A 22,970-nucleotide genomic window follows, 5' to 3' on the forward strand; every position below is an offset into this window, starting at 1 on the left:
CACACACACACTGTAGCCACACCTCCACTCACACACACCTTTGCTTCTCCTGCAGATCTTACTGATCAGACTGTTTCATAAAACAAATCACAAGGATGGCTTCACTTTGGTCAAATGTCTCAAAATGGACTTTTTGGACTCATGCCCGCTCACGATAATATGGCGCAGGATAATCCCTTTTAAGTCTGTGATTTTTTTTTTTTTTTCCGTCTGAATGCAGTGACAGCATATGCTATCACAATTATATTGCTGCTAATTACAGTTTTTATTGCTGTAAAATATTTTTTTAGGTCTTAACAGAAATGCATAAAAGCTTTTGAAGCAGCTCAGTTTTATGGGACAGTGTGAAAGAGCACTGGGGTCGTTTTCAGCGGCTCCAAAGGCCTGACATCATGTCTGTGTGGAGCCTCAGTATCTTCACACTGTGGGAGAACACCCATCATATCCACTGCGCTGTGTGTGCCGAGCTGCACGTTCAGGTTTGCTTTGATCCGGCGGATCTGTGGCTGATTCAGTGCTGAAGCTGTTTTTGAGCTCAGAGGAGCTGACTGGCTGGAGAGGAGCCGGTCCCTATGAGGCTCATATTCAACAATTTCCTGTTTAGAAATGACTCAAACCTGAAAAGTGAAACACGATGAAGTTTTAAATTGAGTGTCGGGCAAAATTTAATCAGACAGCTATGAGAGATTGCCACGGTGCAACTTCCCCATCATGCATCTGTCCTGCGTTACTGCTGCAAACACCATGACAGCCTCTTCCTTCCCAAACACTGCACAGCTGACGGGCCCATCATAACACAACCCTAACCCTATAAAGCCTGAACTATGAAAGAATTGGCAGAAAATTCCATTTTTTTTAAATTGAACCCTTTATTTAGTCCTAGAACAAAATATATATAAAAAAAGAAAAATCAAAAAATATGTTATTACACGACCTTCCTGGTGTATGATATATGATATGTACTTGAAGTGCCAATGGTATGGTCCAGGGTGAACAGGGAAGTGTTCAAAGGTATACAACAGTATTTTGGTCAAGTATTGATTAAACTGAAAATGAAAAACGGAATTGAAAATGTGTATCATATATGATACAAATGGCTTTATAGGGTTAATACAACTTAGTCAGCTGGTGGTCAGAGTGGGGCTGTGCCATATTCAGTGTCAGTATCGTGAAATGAGACTCTTCTGGGATTTTAAACATCAGAATATCATGATATGGAACAAAGTGCTGTTTTTTCCTGGTCGTGAAGGCAGCGTCACAGTAAAACGATGCCATTTTCTGAACTTATAAGACTGTTTTGGCTGTTCTCTTATTTGCTACAATGCTGTCACATGATCAGTATCGAGGTATTCTGTAAAAAAATACATCATGATATTGATTTGTGTGTAAGATGATACAGACTGCTGACAAAAATACCTCTGCTTGCTTATGCAGCATTAATTCACTGATACACCTGTACCTGATTTTGCAGGTTTTTTTTTTTTTTTAGTACAGTACAGCTGACTTTTTCACTTTGAACAGTTAAGATGCATGTGTTCAGTGTGTGTTCAGTGTGTGTGTGTGTGTGTGTGATCTAACAGTACCCACTCCCTGAAGGCTATAGAGAGTCCTCACCCCTTTTCCTTTTATAGCCTCAGACATGTGGAAGGGAGGTAGGAGGGGGGCAGCCTGTGTGAAGGAGTGGCCCAATTCTACAAATATGGCGGCATGGTTGGGTTGGGTGGGAGCGGTGTGAGTGTGTAACAAGGTGCCCCCCCCCCCATCCCCGCCCCCGCCCCTCTCCCCTCAAACCTCCACCCTACACCCACTCCCCCCCCCCTCCTCCTCTCTGGTAGGATGCTAGGCAGCGGAGGGGGGGGGTGGATTGGGGAGAGCCTTGCTTCCCCTCACTCTCTCTCACAACACCGTGAGAGCCACACAGGACTCATGCTGTCCTCCAGCACACCCACACACAGGCACTGAGAGCGAGAGACACAGGGAGAGAGTGAGAGAGAGAGAGAGAGAGAGGTACAGCAGTGAGGAGAGAGAAGCAGAGACAGACAGAGGTGTAGCGTGGAGGGAGAGAGAGAGAGAGAGAGAGAGAGAGAGAGAGAGAGAGGGAGGGAGTCGTAGCAAAAGGAGGCAGAGGAAGAGGCTGAAAGGTAAAGAGCGAAAAAGGTGCAAAGGCTGAGGAGAGAAATCAGAGGGATTTTCTCTTTCCTCCCCAGGAGCTGCGAATAACCCTTGGCGAAGGATGGCAGAAGGGGGAGAGGGAGAGGAGGAGATTCAGTTCCTGCGAACGGTGAGTCCTACTTACTTTCCTCCTCGGTGGGGCTAATCTGCACTGAGGCACCGGAGGGGGGAGGAGGAGGAGGGGGGAAACCAGATGATGGTGGTGGTCGGGGGGGTGAAGTCAGTGATACGGGACCGGGGACTATTTCTAGGTGCAATTAATTCCCACTCTACTCGCCAGCTTACCTCTTTAAAACAAAGGCTTGGGCTGATACTTCCTGAGTCCGTCGCCGCCTCGTGCTCTGCTGGCATCAGCTCCATTCCTTCACTTCTGTCACTTTTGTCGTCTCGCTGTGGGATATTTAAGTCGGTCTGTAGTTGCGGTTCTCCAAGCCAAGCCCTGCTTCTGTATATAGTAGACTATTTTTGCGGCGCCCTGAATGTGTCATGACCTGCTTATTAGTTGCTCTCTTTAAACTTGGTAATTGATTTCCTTAATCTCTGGCGAATGCAGAAATTCAGGCAATAATAATAACCCACATTCATCTGATGATCGTGTTTGATTTTTGCAGAATTTGCACGCTCAGGTGTCTCACCTTATGTGTTTTACATGACTTCCAGAATGTTCTTGCCACAGGGAGTCTTTAGAGTAGGTGGGTGATGGTGTGTGTGTGTGTGTGTGTGGGTGTGTGTGTGTGCATGTAGATAGATAGACAGGGGCTGGTGCATCTGTTAGCATCGTTATCTATTTATATCTTAGGAAAGGAGAGCCTGTCAGAGTGGGGTGAAGAGGCAGAGCAACAAGCTACCCCACGGCCTGCAGGGGACAGCTGGCCTTAGGCTGCACGTCTTCCTCAGAGCAGCCGACACACACACACTTGCTTTAGAGGGACACACACTTTCTATGCTCTCTGGCTTGCAGGGGGGAAGACCCTGAGACAGACATGAAAACAGTTTCAGGTAGAGGTAAATGTGGATGCAAGCCAGAGACAAAGAGAGACAGATCAATTAGCGATGGACGGCGTCCAGAAATGAGGAAGACGAGTCGATCCAGAGGAGAAAAGTAGATCTTTTTTGTTGTTTTGCAGCAGCTGTGTGGTCAGCGGGGATTTTGTGAGACCATCAAGAACCTGTGAGGTCACAGGTTAATTTACGGCAGAGGCCACTGTCCGTTAGCGGCCAGGCATCCTGTCAAAGAATCCTTGAGCAGGACACTCATTCGTTAGAGGTTGCTCTGCAGGAAAGCATCAACAAAATACCCACAATCACTTTGTCCTTGTCTCTCTGGTGAAGGATAGCTCTGCTGGGATGAGCCCAACTGGCACTTGAAACCGGTTAGCTGTGTAATAATAGTTAGGGTACAACAGAGCCCAGACTTCAGCATGCAGCAGCAGCACAAGTGAATTATAATGATGGACTGGATTCCTTTCAAGCCCATGAGGTTAGTTTGCAATAACCACAAGACGGCAACACAGAGCAACACAGCTGTTACTCCTATTACTGGACCATCAACAACTTTTTTTTTTTTTTTGCTTTCTAACTTTATGGCAGGTCAAATGAATTGTGAGATGCACACTGTGGGCGAAATCCTTTGGATGCCTTCGGTGGGTCTGTCGTTAGCGACAAAGCTACGCAGCATAAGCCTCAGGACCTTGGAGAAGATGAAACTGTTAGACACTCTTCTTCAAAAGGAAACACAGCGTGGCTCTGTGAAGCTTATTAAAGCCCTGTGGGCCTCAGTGAGTTTAGTCTGACACCAACACTGCTGGGGTCACAGGGATCCATATCATATGTACGTCCCAATGGTGGAAATAGCAACCAAATCCTTTATTTGAATAAAAGGGGCAGTGCTGTTTTGGAAAAATGCTCCATTAAAAGTCAAAGTCTTTCATTCGAGTGTGAATTTTTGATACTTTAACCTGTAAGAAGTATTTTTAATGTTGTAGCTCTAATTGCTCCATATCCTTTTTTCTTAGTTTACATGCTAAAAATGCATCACACTCGATGCAGTGTTTTCGATGTAAAACTTTATTCCGCAAAGCAACTATTAAATCCGATAAATGTAGTGCAGTAAAAGTATAAAGTCTCAAATGTACCTGAGTGGTTGCACTTAGTTACTTTCCACCTTTCGGAGTTCCTCGGGCCACAGGTGTACACGTGTCTGCAGTCGTGTTCCTGTAAAAGACACTCCAGATAAGAGCGTCCACCACTTGTTCTGTGTTATCAGTGTTTTAATTAGAGGCCGGTGGTTGTGTGAGTCAGCTGTTTTCATCTGCTGGGGGGTTTTCCCTCGGTTATTTGTGATGGGAGCCATGACGAAAGCTGAGTGGAAGAACAGGAGGGTTTTACCTCAGCTGGGGGAGCAGACCGTTATGGTGCCGTTAAATAAATATGATCTAATATGAATCTTTTAACCTTTGCAGTTACGTATCCTGTGATAGTGGCTCACAGCCGGTGTGTCTTAGCTCACTTGTCAGCTGTGGGTTGAACTCAGCCTGGAGGTTTTGCTCCAATCGATGTGGAAGACAAAATATTGCATTAGGTTTATTACAATGAAACGAACATGTCATCATCACTAAACTGCGAATGGATTTGCCATTTTTAGTGCGCCAAGGTGTCTAGTTCAGGACATTTCTGTTACTTCTGAGTGTAAAATACAATTTGCAGGTCACTAATCACGTTATGTTGTATGTGGCAACATGTATGATGAAACCTGATTCCTGTGAGCGAATTGGTGTCCCAGATTAAACGTAGTGTGTCGTAAAGGACTCATTTGTGTATTTTTCAAAGTTAAAGCAGTTTGTTATCGCTTGCATGGTTGTACAAGGTAGAACTAGAACCCTAAGATTTTGTATGGAGCTGATGTTCTCCACAGTGTTGAAAAAACACAAACCCATAACCATAACCATTGTAAATAATATTTTTGAATTTTGTAAAAAAAAAAAAAAAAAAATCATGGGACAGTGGGATGAAATAGTCCCATTTGGATCTGGTGCAACTTCAACTGTGTGAGGAATTTTTTTTTATGTATTAATATGTTGAGTAAAGCAGATCTGTCCACCAGTATCAAGAAAATGACACTTGATTCAGAAAAATGTGGAAAACAAGTTGAGTAGCATTAAAAACATGTGACAGTATGTCATCCCGCTGACGGTGGGACAGTGAGTTTTCTCTTGTTTTAAGGAAAGCAAGATTTTGAAACTTAAAATGAAACAGAATTTCTTATTAAGATGGAGATTTTGGAGTGCATGTAACTCTGTGCCTCCAGGGCATCGGGTATAACGATGAAACATACCTGCATTCTACACATTATGCACACACACAGTCACATGTTCGTGCATGCACACACACACACACACACACACACACACTAGGTTATTAGGGTTTATGAGGGATGCCCTCTGTCCTCGTCACAGTGTGTCCCTGTGGATGGGGAAGACGATTGTTTTCTAGTTATGAAAGAAGGTGAAAAATTGCTGATTTCAGCACAAACGCTGTCAGTCCGTCCATTTTTATCCTTTTTCTCTGCTATGCCACTTCTTTTTCACCCCCCACAGAGAATTCTCCAGATAAGTAAGAGAGCAGTGGGTGTGAGAAGTGAGAAATGCAGTGCAGTGTTCCTCAATTCAATGATTATTATTATTATTATTTTTTTTTTTTTTACCGTGGGGTTTTGTTCATTAGTAACGCAAGAAAATGCAGAGGAGATTAGATCCCTCCAATGCTTACAGTAGCTGAGTCCTGCAGTCTGAGAGACATGGAGGGCAGGAAATTATGCATATTGTGCATCTCCACCACTGATGGCTTTGCACATGACAAAAAGCCACACAGAGATTACTTAGCAGCACCGGTCTATTCTATTCTGGGTTTTTCTTTGTGTTATTCGAACATGGCCAAGGCCTGTGACTCATGCAGCTCTGACTGATCGCATTGTGGCTTGAATAGTTACGTAGTCTACGCTGGTGGTTTGGGCTTATCCGTGCCATGTGCTGTACAGTAGCAGGTTGTCTAAATTGGGGAAGTCACGATGCCAGATTTTTGGTAGTTGAAAGCAAAACCATTGTAATCCTACGAGAGTCGATAGGGATACACCGACATGTACAATCTGTCATGGTGGCTGATGTGGGCTTTAAAAAGCAGCATCGGTATCATTCTAATATTATTTTCACTTTTAATATTTGGCTAATTGTGGAACTGGCACTTGTGATGAGTTTTTTTTTTCTTTCTAGGAGTGTGGCACTTATCATGGCTGTGAAATTAGCAACAGACTAAAACTCTCTTTTGTTTAAAAAACACTACATTATCTTAAGCAAGGCTGGTCTGTTGTTTGACACGTGCCTTTGTACTGGGATTCTTAGAAAAATGCATCTTGGTATCAGTATCAGCTGTTATGGGTGGGAAGATATGGGATATTGATATTTCAAAAAACAAATTACTAAGAAATCCCATTTAGCACATATTCCTAAATCTGGATAAAAATGAGAAACTTTATGTTTTTCAAGTATGACTACAAGTATTAAAACATTCAGGATAAGGCAGAGGTTTTTAAATTTTTTTTTTAAATGTTTTGAACCCCCAAGGTCAATTTTTTTTAACCCTAATTTTGCCATAGGGATATGAAATTATAACTTGGTTTCTGTTAAGAATTCAATTGTTTAGATGTCATATTTGATCAGACAGACAGATTCAAAGTGGTGAAATTAGAAAATCATGTTAAAATAATCGCTTGTTGTTTTTACTAAATTAAATTACAGTGGAAGTAAACTAGTCTTCATTTTGCTAAGGACCCCTGGAAGCTCCTCGTGGGACCCCTGGGCATCCCTGGACCTCACTTTGAAAACCACTAAGGCTATGAGGATAACAGCACTGAGTTACGGTTATTACCAAGTTGCAATGATACTATTGATACCAAAAACACTGCAGCTGCTGTTGTTGTCAAAATGTTGCTAATTATTTGGTATCTAAATCAAAATCCCTGATCTACAGGGCTGCTCTTTCCTCTGAAACAGGAACAACAAATTGATTGCCCTCTTCCGAGCTACAGGTATCTAGTATCAACCCTGCAAAAAAACTGTGCAAGCCTCGCTCCTCTTCAGCCCACACATGTGCTGTCACAGATTGGCTTAGCTTGCAGGAGCCTGCAGTCTCTCTTGTTCTCCTTAGCCAAGCCCCTTTAGCAGCCAGAGAGCGCCGAACACATCTCACCGTGCTATCAAGGAGCCAAGTAACCCCGAGTTAATACCATGGTGCTGTTTGAGAGCTGTGTCATCGTTTCTAGACACCACCTTTGTGGTGTGAATCATGCGAGCGAGTTTGAGGGGGTATTCAAGCTCGACTATAACAGCAGTTTCTTTTTATAGTTTGCCACTATAAGTGCACGCACTCTGGAGGGAGAGAGAGAGAGAAACGAGAGGAGTCAGTGTCCTACTTGCCAGCATCCATTGGGAAGGTGTGTGTGTGTGTGTGTGTGTGTGTGTGTGTGTATGTGTGCATGTGTGTGTTGGTGTGTCTTTGTGTTTGAGTCTATGTCTGTGTGAAGTGGACAGACACTGTTATCATGGAAGTGAAGACTGTAATTTGACTTTGGTTTATAACGGCTGTGGCCGCCGGGGGGCGTCGGTCTGAATGCAGCCGAGACGTTCCTTTGGCTGTTTATTGAAAACAGAAGTGAGTGTGTGGTTTGACTGTTGCACACACACACACACACACACTCTTGATGTGAACTGAGAAAGGGCACAGCAAACACTATTAAATATATGCAGTCCATGTACAAACACTGAAGTCCTTCCACACTCTCCTCCAAATTTTTTACTAACTAAACGTCAGTTTCCGTCTTCCGCAAACAGTAGCTGTAGCACGGCTCTGATTGGCTGCTTCTGGGTAAGCCAACTTCCGATTGGCTGCAGATGTAGTCTTTTGTCACATCTTTTTTTTTTTTTTTTTTACTGTTGAATCAATTGTGGCATTTTAGGCACTTGCAGGCTGAAATGCCAGAGACTGTCAAATTAATTTCTGTTATAACTGTATGGGTTATTATGTGGATATAGGTTTTTTGGTTGCCTAAACACCTGGTTTTCAAAATGCGAGAAAATGGGGGCTGCAGATGGATCTCAGCAAAATAAGGAAATTTTCATTTCACTATAAATGAATTAATTAGAAATTATTGTGACACAAAAATGCATGAGTAATTACTTCAGCATTATGTTTTAATCTCACAATTTTTAATCTATTTGTCAATGTTGAAGTTACACACCTAGACAATTTAATACTGAAAAAAAAAAAAAAAAAAAAATCATTATCAAACCCAAAATATCTTCTAAAATCAGGGTCATGTCAGGAATCATTTCATATGGGGGTTCATGTTGAAATTAAAGTCAGTTCAGGCGTGAATATGAAAGCGTTTGAAAACCTGTGGCCTAAACAGCTCATTTCTTGAGTTTTCCATTGTGACTGTGTGTGAGGGCGGTGATACTCGTGAAAACGTTTTCTGAAATGCCTTCAGCAGCAACCAACAAGGTGAAACAGCTGGTCTCCAGATATCCTGAAGTGGCCAAAGTAAAAATACTGAAGCAACTCCATGGATGCCAGACTAAAAATGTCTTGGTACCATAAGAGAACCGTCCATCCTGACTCTAGAACAAACTCGTCTTTTCACCTTTCTCTGTCTCTTACTCTCTGCTCTGCTTCTTCCGTCTTTCACACTTCATTTCTGTTCCCCTTCTGAATCCTAATGCAATGATTTCTGCTTTGCCTCGCTTGAATCACATGAATGCAGTGTTTCTGTGAGGCAGCGGGCCGGCCGCCATGCTTTCCATTACGCCGGGATTTGAGATCTCAGCGTCAATTTCACCATAAGCACCCACTCTGGCTGCACTGCCACACTTTTTATATTTGTATGTATGGTGACAAAGAGCGTTTTTACAGATGCACACACACACACACACACACACACACACATAGATACACACATACACAAATACCTTCATTTTCATCCTAAGCAACAGTCTCCCCCCTCTCTCTCTCTCTCTCACACACACACACATAGAAGTAGTAGTATCAGTAGAGCAGTAGCAGCAGTATTAACAGTAGTAGCAGTATTAGCAGTATTAACAGTATTAACAGTAGTAGCAGTATTAACAGTAGTAGCAGTATTAGCAGCTTAACAGTAGTAGCAGTAGTAGTAGTAGTAGTAGCAGTAGTATTAGCAGTATTAGCAGTAGTAGCAGTGTTAGCAGTATTAACAGTAGTAGTAGTAGTAGCAGTATTAACAGTGGTAGCAGTATTAGCAGTAGTAGTAGTAGTAGTAGCAGTAGTATTAGCAGTATTAGCAGTATTAGCAGTGTTAGCAGTATTAGCAGTAGTAGTAGTAGTAGCAGTAGTATTAGCAGTATTAACAGTAGTAGTAGTAGTAGCAGTAGTAGCAGTGTTAGCAGTATTTTTATTGATTTATTTTAATGTTTATTTGACAGGGGCAAATAAACCACAAAAAAAGGGAAAATGTAATGTATATAAGACGTCTAGCTTCAGCTAATTTGCAGTCTTTGTCCCTGGTCAAGCTTTTAGAATACAATGAGATATACTGAATACAGAAAAAGAAAAAAGAAAAAAAAATTAAATGATACAAATGCAGTGAATAATAGTAGTAGTAGTATCAGTGTTAGCAGTAGTTGCAGTATTAACAGTAGTATTAGCAGTAGTAGTATGAGTGTTAGCAGATGACAGGGTGTGCAGGGGTGTGTGTGTGTGTGTGTGTGTGTGTGTGTGAAGCTGGGCTTTAGAAGTGCTGAGCCTGGAGATGATCACATCCAGAGGGGCTGCACATGCTGCAGCTGTTGGTCTGCCCTCTGAATGCCACCCTGCTCCGCTCACACAGTTTGCACAATAAACAGGTGGTGGCCTGACGTGCTCCTCTCCTGTCAGGCGTGAGACACACAGAGGAATCCCTCAGAAGCCTCTCTGTTTATTGATGCTGTGACGGGGTCAGCGGTTACGTGGCTGCTGTCACCAGCTGACACTGCAAAAAAAGTCTCCATTTTAAATCATGTACTCTTATATTCAATATATTTGTAAAATCTTGTTTTATTTAAACCAAGTGAAAAAAATCTGACAGAGATGAGATAATCCTATTTGTTTATAATGCAATTTCACTTGTTTTTTTTTTCCTGGCAAAAATTTTAAATATATGGAAAAAAAAGAAGAAGACAGATCTGCCCACTAGTATCAAGAAAATGACATTTGATTCAAAAAATTGTGGAAATAAGATGATTATCATTGGAAATAAGTGAGATTATTTTGTCAAACTGGCCGACTTTTTCCACTTGTTTAAAGAAAAACAAGATCTCAACACTGAATACACAACGAGAAGAATAAGAATTTGGCAGAAAAAAAACAAAACAAAAACAAAATGTGAGTCAATGTGCGTTTCCATTGACTGCATTTTGCACATTATTTTGAAAAGCTTATAACTGTAGGCTATTAAACAAGCAAGGCTGGGCTACCAAGTAGTTAAAAAATGGAGAGATTTGATGACCTCCTTGTTCTGGGAAGAGTGACGTGGCAAATGTGTTTCTTCAAATAAACTGTTTAGCCTTTATTTCTTGGCTTTATGAAGTTATGCACCACAGCCAAGCGGAAACTTGTTTGAGACATTTTGGCTTTTCAGTGTTTCCCTTAAGGTTTTCCTCTTTTCCTCAGAGGTGAGAGATTACTCCTAAAAGTACTGTAATTCTGTATGGGAGCTGTGTGGTAAGAGGATCTTTTTTCTCCTTCATGTGTGGACAGTACTTTGATCCATTTGATCCTTTTTGTAATCATCCAGCACAGTGAATATCTGTCTTACATATAGACTGTTTTGGATTACACATCTGTTTTAAAACTGACCTGCTGGTCAAAAAAGTACCTTGCTTACTCTTATGGCAAATAGATTTTTCAAGAGGAACAGACTTTGCATGCAGGCCAGCTGAAGTAATTTATTTATACGGTATTTCCCTTTGAATTGCTGCTGTCTGCTGGAGTTATTGTCTATGCCCAAATGCTTCAGATGACAGAAGCTGTTTAATGTTTGATGTTTGAGGCTGGGTAGTTTGTAGCAGTTTAACTGGAGCTTGGGTGTGTGTGTGTGTGTGTGTGTGTGTATGTGTGTGTGCGCGCGTGTGTGCGTGTCAGATACTGCTGGAGCACAAAGGATGAGTCACTGAAGTTCAATCTTGGATTTCCACGGAATCCAGTTTTCCTAATAATCACATGATGTGTGGATTACCACTGTCTGTCAGGCGAGGACAGGATGAATTGAGGAACCAGCAGGTTGTGAAGTTGCCTGTTGTTTCTTGTTTTTAAATGATATAATTATAACATAATCACCGCCAGGGGAAAGCCTCACTTCTCCAAAATGTCAACTATTCAGGAACCGAGAAAAACAGCCTTGCTTTAAGCTTGAGGACAGTGCATTTTATATTTTTGGCATTTCCGCTGACAGTGGAAAGAGACAGGAAAGGCAGGGGAGAAAGAGAGGATGACACGCAACAAAGGGTTCGGCTTGGAATCGAACCCAGGTGAAAACCTGGCCTTCATATGTGATACAAGCTCACACAGGTGAAGCGCTGGGGCGCCATGTGGACCCTGCATTGTTTAACATGATCCAGCAGGTGTTGAAAGGGATTCATAAGCTCAAGAGGTAAACGGATTCATAATTGCAATGTAATGTAAGCCTGTAATGTAAACTCAATCCAACGTAAAACATGAACATCACCGACCCCGGACTGTTAATGCGACGACAGTGACGGCCATTTGGTGGATGTTCGAATCTCCTGTCGTACCATGACTCAGCTCTTTTTTTTGCATGTGTGGCGCCAAAGGAGAATCAAATCCCTGCACAACTCCTGAGCGATACATGATTGAGCTTTCAATAACAGATTATTGTGGCATGGATCATTTTCCTCACACCCATATGTTATTTATCGAGGACACGAAGCTTTTGGGTCCTTTATTTAACTGAGTTTTTACCAAGTTTCTTTTTCTGTGAAAGCCCGTGAGAGCACACAGGCAGTTTCAGACATTTACAGCAACACATTATTATGCAGTCAAATGTAACAGAGAGACAGAGAAAGACAGAGGGAGAGAGAGAGAGAGAGAGAGAGAGAGAGAGAGAGAGAGAGAGAGAGAAAGAGAAACAACACTGAGACAAACAAACAGACTAAGAATGAACAAACAAATGAGCATTGCCATTGTCTGGAAGCCAAATGAAATTTTATTCAAAGCAGCACTGAATAATCTGTGATATCCCTAACTAAAGGCTTTGAATTCAGTGGTGGACAATACACTGATCATATTAGACTATACTAACCTATGTTTTATGGTATTATTCTGTGCATATATAGGTATGATGTATACAGTCTAAATATCCTCATAAATACAAACACACTGGAGACTGTAACCTGTATGTGGAGTCTGCGTTTTGAAGAATAACAGCTTTATTTTCTTAATTTTGATAAGCGTGCTATCAGTTTTGGCCACAGCTGCTGCAAAGGCAGGTTTTGCTTTGTTTGCCTCTTGCCAGTCGCATGAGCTATTAGTTAGTTTTTCCTGCGCTCAGTCCTGCCCCGCTGCTGGTGAGTCTATGTTGGCTGCCTCCGAGTGAGACCTCTAAGTATCTGCTGGTCAGCAGAAGGGGGGAATGTGAGAGTGACAGGTGCAACCACCTAAAATAGAAGGAGAGGAGAGGGGGGGAAGGCCCAGTGCACAGCCCAGAGTGAAGGTAATGGAAAAAAAAGGGAGAGAAAAGAAGACCCGCAATGAAATAATAAGCATATCGTGAGAGAAATTGGAAAAGGAGAGACGACTGAAATGAGATGTGCAGAGGAAGTGTGACAAAAAGGAAAGGGAGATAGAGAGATAGAGAGACATGGAGAGGTAGTAGTGAAAACAGATTGTGAATAAGAGGAAGCCCTGAATGTTCTTGACTGTCAGTGTGTGCGATTGAAAGATTAATCAGCGGTATAACATCAGATTCCTCAGCCTGAATACAGAACCCGCTGTTCAAGACACATATAACATTTCTATCTTGAGCCATGCAGACCTTTTCTACGTCATAACCTGTCTAGCAAACACACTCATACATCCCACGTTGTGCAGACACGCATAACCCGAAGCAGAGACACACACATGGACAGCCCTAGAATGATTCCTGCACTACTGCAGCAATAAGAGACATTTTCCTCTCTTTCATTGCTTTTTCCCGTTTTTGTAGGTGAATGCACAGGCATGACAAGGCTTTAATTCCAAAGTGTTGATGTCCTTTTTGAATATTGAAAATACGGGCCTCCTGAAATTTATCCTTCACAAAGCTACAATCTTCAATAATGTTTTAAAATAAGGTGCACATTAATGTTGTTTACCGTTTTCAAAGAAAAGGTGCCAGTTTTCTTACACTTATGGACATCTCATTGGGTATTTCTGAGCACTAAACTGACATTAAAGCTACAAATGGTCCAAATTGAGAAGTACCAATCTGAGAAATTTCAGCTTCAGTAATCAGACATCATTTACTGCAATTTCGCTCCTAAGTTTTGCTTTTGTCACTTCCTGTGGGTGGAAGAAAAAGATTTAGCATTTTCCTCTCTTTCATTGCTTCTTCCTGTTTTTGTAGGTGAGTGCACAGGCATGCCGCCCAATTTATTTAATCTGAAATATATTCATCCTTAAAACAGAAACTGTTGCTTTGTTGTATATTTTCCCACCATGCCTGCTGAGGCTCCCTTTTTGAAGTTGCTGTAACATAATTCAGTAGCTCAAGGGTAGGGGAAGACGAAAACAGCCCATTAACACTACTCCAAATGGCAGGGAGGCATTTGACTCCAAAATTATAGACATTAACCGGTGCCTTAGGATGAGTATGGTTTTAAGTTTTCAATCATGCTGCTTCTTTGTTGACTTGAGATTGGACATGAGCAAGAAAGCTGCATGCCTTGTTGCTGCAGGAAAAAAAAAGGCCTGCTTTAAATGGAAGCTGCTGAAAACGGTTTATCTCCACCTCAGGTCTTTGCAAATGATGAAACGCAAACTTATAACTATGTATGGTCATGCGCTGTGGATGGTCACTGCATCAAGAGAAATGCTGTAAACAGGTTTAATGGTTATATCAGACTATGGTGGGACACCAGAGACCAGCCACTCTTCCAAATTTAATGAAAACATCAAGAAAAAGGCTCATTTACAGTCACTTATTAATGTATAATGTACAGTGGTCCCTCGTTTATCGTGGGAGTTTCGTTCTAAAAATAACCCGCAATAGGCGAAATCCACGAAGTAGTCAGCTTTATTTTTTACAATTATTCTAGATGTTTTAAGGCTGTAAAACCCCTCACTACACACTTTATACACTTTTCTCAGACAGGCATTAACATTTTCTCACTTTTCTCTCTTGTTTAAACTCTCAAAGTTCAAACCTTCGTAGAAAAATAAGTCCAGTATTATAGAATGAACGCATTCTGTACTGTACAGGAGACACGGCACGGAGGAGACTGACTGACAATGGTCTACAGTCCCTTAGGCAATCAGGACGCAGAACACAATGCGCTGTAAAAAAAAAAAAAAAAAAAAAAAAAAAGCATGCAAAATTGCACTAAAAAAAATCCACGAAACTGCGAGGCCGCGAAAGGTGAACCGCATTATAGCGAGGGACAACTGTATTGTAAATTGGAAAATGACAATACTGCCTCCATGATATTGCATTAGTCTATTAAAGTGGTTTGGAAAGTTTCATATTGTTAGAGCCTGGCAGAGGGAGAGAGAGAGAGAGAGAGAGAGAGAGAGAGAGAGAGAGAGAGAGAGGGAGGAGGACAGGAGATTCCACAGGTCTTGGCTGAGCTGTGTGCTGAGATGCCATCTGCACCTTTTTTTTTTCAAGAAGATAGAAAACACTTCTTGAATCTAATTGCTTACATAAGTGCACACAGTTTTCACTGTAAGCCTTTGTGTACCGTGCAAACCTCGGTGCAGGCCTTGACTCTGTGTTGTGGCTGATGGACTAAATGACGCCATACACACTCACAGGCTGTACAGCTGCACCCGCTGTCAAGTTCCCTCTGCATGCGTCCCTCCTGCCTCCAGCCTGGGTGGAAATAGATGCAGGATTGAATAATTGCAGCATCTGTCTCAATCGTCTTGATTGTTACATATAAGAACCAAATTTTTATAATGCTCTGGTTTCTCTCAGCCACCTACCATGCAATTTCTTTCACCCTCTTGAGTGTAAAAAGAGAGTTCCTGTCAGGGTTGGAGCCAAGCCTGCAATAAACAGTAACACTTCTGCGATGCTACAGCTGTTGGTGCTGTGGTGGTGTAAGAGCACTGCTGGCTATTTAAAGATGATCTGTACCGGTTGGTGTGTGTGTGAGCCACCAAGGCTCTCAACCAGACCTTTATATTCACAATTGGAGACCCCTTTTATATCCTCAGGTAACAGAGAGCCATAATCCTGTCACCGCATGCTATCCCAGCATGCACTGCACAGGGAGTTGCTAACATGTCATAGAAAATGAATAGAGGGAGAAGTGGAAGTGTTTGGTGGGGCTTGCACATCAGACTGCAGTGTCAGGTGACATTTAGACATCTATGACAAGAGTTTGGCAGATTATCAGGACCACGACAAGGCTTTAATTCCAAAGTGTTTATGTCCTTATTGAATATTGGAAATATGGGCCTCCTGAAATTTATCCTTCACAAAGCTACAATCTTCAATAATGTTTTAAAACAAGGTGCACATTAATGCTGTTTACCGTATACCGTTTACGGTATTTCTGAGCATTAAACTGACATTAAAGCTACAAATGGTCCAAATTGAGAAATACCAATCTGAGAAATTTCAGCTTCAGCACTCAGACATCATTTACTGCAATTTCGCTCCTAAGTTTTGCTTTTGTCACTTCCTGCAAGTAGAACAGTATCCATAAGAAAATCCTAGAATTTAATTGGAGCAAACTGGGAAATGTAGGCAATATCAGTATCTGTACTGATATCAATATCAATATTGTAGCCCCGCTTTGTGATTTAGGATGTGTGGAAGGATATATTTTTAGATATGTGCAGCATTAACATTCACATTTTGGATGACACCCATGTGCAGAGTGACTTACAGCAGATGTAACACTAGAATGAGCCTCAGCTTGGACATATGATAACAAAATGACAGTATTCCTGTGACATAAGAATGATGATATTTTAAGGTTAAGGTTCTGGAAATGAAGAGATAAGGAGAGCAGTATTGTTTTTTTTTTTTCACATGAGAAAAATTACAGCAAGTGGAGGAAAAAAATAAATATAGCTTATGATTTAATGGGCACCTGTTGCAGTGGTTAGTTTCCAGTGTCTGTGGAGGACGGGGAAAGCGTACCTGTGTGATCTGTACCAGTTTGCGAGGTGTAAAAACTTGTTCAAAGGGAAGCCTAACACCGTGCGTACTCCATCACTGCTCACCCTCTGCCATATTGAGCCATTCTTCCTTTTCCGCCCACATACTCCACAATGTGCCATCCCTCACTCTTTTTATGCCTGCAGGGCTGTAATCAATGTCCTGGACAGAGGGTGGCCCACATCAGCACACTTTGATCAGGGCGTCCGGCCAAAAGCTGCAGCCGTAAAGAGTGGATGGAGATAATCTCCATTCCATACATTGTCCCCTGCAGGACAGCTTTTGGTGCCAAGCGGTGCCTACTCCTCCATCTGATCTGGGCCTTTGGTAATCCATCTGGATTAATGTGCAAAATTATCATGGATGGATGTTTACAAAGCTGTAAACCAAAATAAAAATACACAAAACACTCAAAACTGCACCCGAGATACTGTGTCTACATGCAAAACTAACAAAATAAAATTAAAGTATATGTGAAATGTTTCTACTTTAGACTTTTTTTTATTTTTGTGTGTGCGGTAAAAAAGTTCAACGAGTTTTGGGGCAACATTTTTTGTCTTTTATCCCCTAATCTATATTTATACCATCTACTATCTGCTTATACCATCTACTATCTGTATTTTTCATTTTTCATATTTATTATTTTCATCAGTATATCTTACATTGCTTACATTTCAACACTTAAACATCTCATATTCTCAGGCTACTTTATTGTATATACTTAGCCCTTACTGTCTTTAGTGTATATATTTCGCATATTTAGTCTCTATTGTATATACTTTTAATTTTAATTTTAAATTTTTTGTTTTTATTGATGATGCTGCTGTAACATGTGAATTTCCCAATCTGGGATCAATAAAGTATACCTATCTATCTATCTATCTATCTATCTATCTATCTATCTATCTATCTATCTATCTATCTAATCTTTAGTGGTAGAGGTAACTGTTCTCTTGACCAATTTGTTTGCCCCCCCATAAAAAATCTTTATTGTTTTAAAAATAAAACATCATTATCATTTTGTTTGTTTGTTTTTTCTACCAAGAGAACATCTACCACTTATTGTTTGCAGTCTGTACAGAAATGAAGTGAATCTGTCGATTAGCAGAAAGGCATAATGTCAGTTCTTAAAACCTCATGTTGGTTTATTGTAGAACTCTGCAATGCCATTGAGCCAAGATGCTATTTTTTGTCCACTGGCCACAGTGGCTGAAAGTACAAAGGCACCAGCCAACATTCACTTCTTTGCCAGTCAAATGTAATTTATAAAGCAGAATGTAGGACTTCTGAAGGACGTCTGATTACCTGCTAAAGTAGCCGGCGACACAGATACACTTTTATCAGTATTTGGCTCCGGGCTTTCCCTCCCTCCCTGCCCGAGTTCATGTTGAAAATGAACCAAACCCAAAGCCCAGATCATCAGATAATCCACTCTCTTGAGGTTGGGAATAGCCTTCATACACTGAATTGTCATTGGCAGAAGCCAAACCAAACAATCAAACCCAATCTGTAGCCCGCAGCAGGATCTGTCGCCATTACAACTCACAGCCTTTCCTGTCCAACTCTTTGTGTTTGGAAGAGCATCAGAGGCATCAGAGACAAGGTGGCCTCTGTCTTGTCACCCTTTCCATCCATTTGCTGCCATGAAACTTCCCGTCTGGGCCAGAGAGCGTCCCTGCTGGGATGGGGAACCCTGGCTAGCCTCTGCCCAATCAGACCGGTCCTGGAAAACATACAAAGGTGTCTGCTTTCAGACGCTATGTGCCTACGTCTGCTTTGTATCACGCTGCTCTATTTGTGTGCGCTTGTTTGTTTGTTTAGTTGTCTGTCAGTTTATAGCCAATTGTCTGTTCCTCTCTGTGTGACCACGAACATCCACATGCCCCGGATGCTTCAACCGCAAGCTCCAAACATGGCTTGGCTGTAACCCTACACCCTCCCTCTCGATGAGGTATTAAGTGCGTTACACTGATATATCTGCCCGATGCCCACGTACGAGTTCAGTGGGTCACGTCTACGATGCCCGTCACATCCTTCAGCCCACCGCAACACATTTACCTGTTTAGGTTAGAGCAGCCAGATGCGCACAAGTGAGATTAACACATTATCAGTGGTTGTACTTGGCTTAAGATAAAGTGTGAGGCGCACATCCTGAAACCTGCCTCTATTAATATGAGGGTGAGTTAAGCCCAGGAGTTTGCGTGGTGTTTCAGTCAGCTTTTCACATGGCTGTGTTGGATGAGACTCCCACAGCATGACTCTTTGGAAGGACACAGCTCAGTGGCTGCAGCACTTGACAGAGCACTATTATAAGTCTGCTCTTACCTTGAGGGTGGAATATCAGCTGCAGCCACCAGCCAAAACAACAGCGAGGAAATGCTGCCTGCAGCCTGTAGGTTTGTCTGCTCCAGCAGACACGCTGGCAGGTAACCAGCCATTCCCTGGAGCTCCTCCTCTTTGCTGAAAGATATACTGGTTAAGGCCTTAAAGTGGAATGTGTCATGTGGAGCAGGGAGGATGAAACAGTTTGTTTCCCGCCCTGCTTACAACTGCAGTCACTATTTGTGGTTTGCTGTCCACCATGTTCTGAAATACTCAATGGAATTATTGCTATGACTCTATATAAGGGCTGCACTGAAGGATTGTTTTCATTGTTATTTATTCTATTGATTATTTTTTTTTCAGTGCATTGATGAATAACTTAAATAATAACAAATGCTCATGGGAAGTTAGCAGAGCCAGAAGTTATTGTCTTAGTCTGACCAGCAGCCAAAACAAACAAACAAACAAACAAAAACATTAATTTTAAGTATTAATTTTATAGTGATATGAACAGAGAAAGTTGAGCAAATCTGAACATATTTGTGATTTTAGCGAAGTTATAATTAGCAAGTAGTTTTTACTTGATAAGTGATCAAAAAATTAGGTTATCTTCTTCTGTTGTTTAAATTGTTCATATTTCTATTTTTTTCTATATTCCTTGTTTATAATGTTTATATTGCTTTTTGCTATTTATTATCTGTTTATACTGTTTCTAATCTAAATTATGCTTCATATTTTGCTATCCACTTTGCTGCTGTAATGCGTGAAATAATAAAGGAATAATAAAGGACTAATAAAGGAATATCTTATCTTATCTTAAAACAAACTTGTCAAAATTGTAATTGATTAACTTTCTGTCAACTGTCTAATTCGTTAAAAGTGGTTCATTGGTTTTTGGTAGCAGCATTTTCCTCAACAAGGTTAAGGAAAATGGTTGTGTAAAATGTTTGCTCTCTCACAGTGAGGTGACTTTCATTTTTGAGGCCAGATCGCTCATCTTTGTCCGTCTGATGGCACCACGAGAGTCAGAGCCGCTGAAGCACAGAGAGCCTGCAGTGAGAGACTGTGGGCGTAGAAATGGACAGAAGCCGCGAGGCAGGAGTGCTGTATAGCGCTATGACCGCTGTCATCTATGGGCAGCAGGAGTCATCCGATCGCACTTCTTGTCTTGGAGCAATGAGTCACTTGGCTTCTTCACTCGTCTGCTTTTAGCTGCTCAGAAATGCAGCCCTATCTCCTTATCGGGGACTGCTGTGAGAGTCTGAATGCACTGTCCTCAAATCGTGCCCCTCCTTTAGCCCAGTTTACCCTCATCCACCCGGTTCAGCTCTTTCTTTTACCTCATGACTTCTCTGCAGGGATGCTTCGTGTGAGGGAGATAATATATCGCACCGGTTGCTTTGATTCTGTTTATGAAGACGACCTGTTTTGTTTGTGTTACGCTTCGGTGACTCATTGTTTTTCACCATGAAGTTTTCAGCGTTTTAGTAACAGCTGAGCCACGCATGGTGAGCGGTGCTGCTCGTGTCTGAAGTGAAGGAGAGAGGGCACGCTGCTCCACTTTCTGGACGGAGCAAAGCAGGGAACACGAGGACAGGACAGAGGAGACATTTCTAGGCTGAGGAGAGATAGATGATAGCCCAGACCAAAAGGAAGAGGGGACACTCCTGAGCCAAAGAAACAGTAGAGGCCTCTGGCTGTAGAGACGATGGGATGTTATGAGGTCACCGATCCGCATCACTTTCCACGCTCCCGCTTCGCGCCGCAACACGTTCGTGAACTCCTGTCCCGCTCTCATCATCGCAGGACCTGCCACTCATCCAAAACACTAAATCATGACAACGCTCGCCGCGCAGAATAGTACTACCGCGCCGGGACGAGGCGGCGATCAGGCCAAATGACAAGAGGACAGAATGATTAATTAGCTGTGAGGCTAGAGGAGGGAAAAAAGTAAAGAATCTGTCCCGAGCTGTAGAGAGGAATATTAGTTAGGTTAAGTGATGGATCTGCTTGCATAATGACTGAGTGGAGGGAGCAGCTGAGAATGCTGAGTGTCAGGTGTGGGTTCACAGGGGAGGGGGTGTTTATCGCTGTATTTACACCGGCCTCTGAGACGGGGCTGGCATTGACGAGGAGCCACAAATTACTGTCTGTTAGTGTTTTGCCTGTGGATTCAAGTCGACTGCGTCCGTAGTGTCACCCCCTATTGGGAGGAGGTGCTTGCAGCCTTGTCACCTGGCCCTATTAGCTCTTCAGTTTCCTGGTTGCACATAAACACTGAATTCTTGCATTACCTCACAATGGAAATATGGCTTACAGGAAATGCCTTTTGTAAACATACAGGTTTTCTAAGTCAGAGAAAAGTCTGTAAATGAGGGTTGGACTTCATGGGATTTATTTGAGCAGGGAGGGAGGTGCACAGCAAGGGCTCAGTGCAGTTCTTTATAGTGTTAAACGACGCAGGGCCTATTAATAGCAAAAAGAAAAGGGAGGCTAACTTCAGATCATGTCAGGCAAGCTGTGGTTTACATGGCATCAGAAGGCAACAATGGGAGATTCGCACAACGTCCTTGAATTGCACACAAAAGATGGAGAGTGTGGTCTGCAATTACAAGGATTAAAGTGAACATACAAAACAGTCATATCTAGGTTTCTTCCTACAATGCAGTTCTTATGAATTAAATGTCATAGATTTAAACAATATTGAGTCACACTTTATTTTAATCCTCTTGCCCCATCAGGCATTTATAAATGGTGGGTATAAACACTTAAAAATGCGAACACTCTATAACATCGTAGTAAGCAAGGATATTAACAGTTATTAACATATAGTCACAGTTTTAGAGAGCATGCCAAACAACTGTCTCAAAAAATTGTAAAATAATTAATTTATAATAAATAAATAATAAAATAATGGGAGCTCTATGACCCAGACCTGTCACTGTGTATAGGGGTATAGGGTGGGGCTTGGGGGGTATTTAGAGGTATTTTGCTTTGTGAGTATATGATATTGTGGCAAATGCTCAATAAAAACATTATCCAACATACTATATATTTAAGTTAGCTTTACATGTGCTTACCTTTATGTTATAGTGCGTTTGAAAGCATTTGCTAATCGTTGACACACCATTTATAACTGCTTAATGGGGGTGGGGTTAGGGTGTACCTAGGGTGTATAAAGTGTAACCCGATATTGTGCCAGCCAAATGTCAAGTGAAGTCAACTTTATTCATATAACACTTTAAAATCATACAAGCTATGTGCACCGGAGTGCTTTGCAAAACAAGGTGATTACAAATGAATGAAATAAGGAAGCAGAGCAGGGAGGATCAACAGCAAATTTAAGACATAAGAGAAATAAAAGCCAGGTTAAAGTACAAACTAAGAGTCATGGAGCATAAAACAGTGTGCCAGGCAGTGAGGGGTCAGGGAATAAATCACTGATTCTTGGGAATTTGGATAAAACAGATTTTAATTTTGAAAAAAAAAAAAAAAAAAAAAAAGTGAGTTAAATTACAAAATCTGAAGGTATATCATTATAGGCCAAGGTCTTGGCTGTTCAGCAATGTACCGGTGCAACCTCCTCATTTTGCATTTTTTTCATAAAATAGGTTTTTCCAGTTATTACTTTGTTTTTGTCAACACCGTCACCGTAATGTTTTTTTTTTTTTTTTTATTTGAACAACATATTTTTGTATTAAAAGAAACTAATACTTTAATAATTCAGCAGCACCAAAGAAACATATTGTAAGCATATTCATTTAAAACCAATATAACTGCCTCTGACGGTGGTGACAATGGCCTCATGCCAACATACAATTCCAAAATTTATACCACTCAAGTCAATGGCTTCTTGCTTAACAACTTTATTTAACTATTTGGATTAGCCAGCTTGTTTTCGCCCTGTTGCTCTCCTCTTCTTAATAAGTATACATTTATTCCATAATCTAATCTAATATTTTTTTATACAGAAGTGACGGTGTTGACATGTTATGGTTGTGACAGTAGCAGTGTCCAAAAATATGAAGAG

The 22,970-nt window shown here is 41.5% G+C and overlaps 1 protein-coding gene across 1 annotated transcript in view; it reads left to right on the plus strand.

The window, feature by feature from the left end:
- Positions 1-2,233: 2,233 nt before the first annotated feature.
- Positions 2,234-22,970, plus strand: part of ryr1b (ryanodine receptor 1b (skeletal)) — a 101,851-nt gene continuing 81,114 nt past the window's right edge. Inside the window, exon 1 of the mRNA XM_030066435.1 lies at positions 2,234-2,281. Coding sequence (XP_029922295.1) covers positions 2,234-2,281 — 48 coding nt within the window. The remainder of the gene's footprint in view (positions 2,282-22,970) is intronic.

The sequence above is a fragment of the Myripristis murdjan genome, chromosome 13, assembly GCF_902150065.1.
Source record: "Myripristis murdjan chromosome 13, fMyrMur1.1, whole genome shotgun sequence".
In the NCBI taxonomy this organism is placed as follows: domain Eukaryota; kingdom Metazoa; phylum Chordata; class Actinopteri; order Holocentriformes; family Holocentridae; genus Myripristis; species Myripristis murdjan.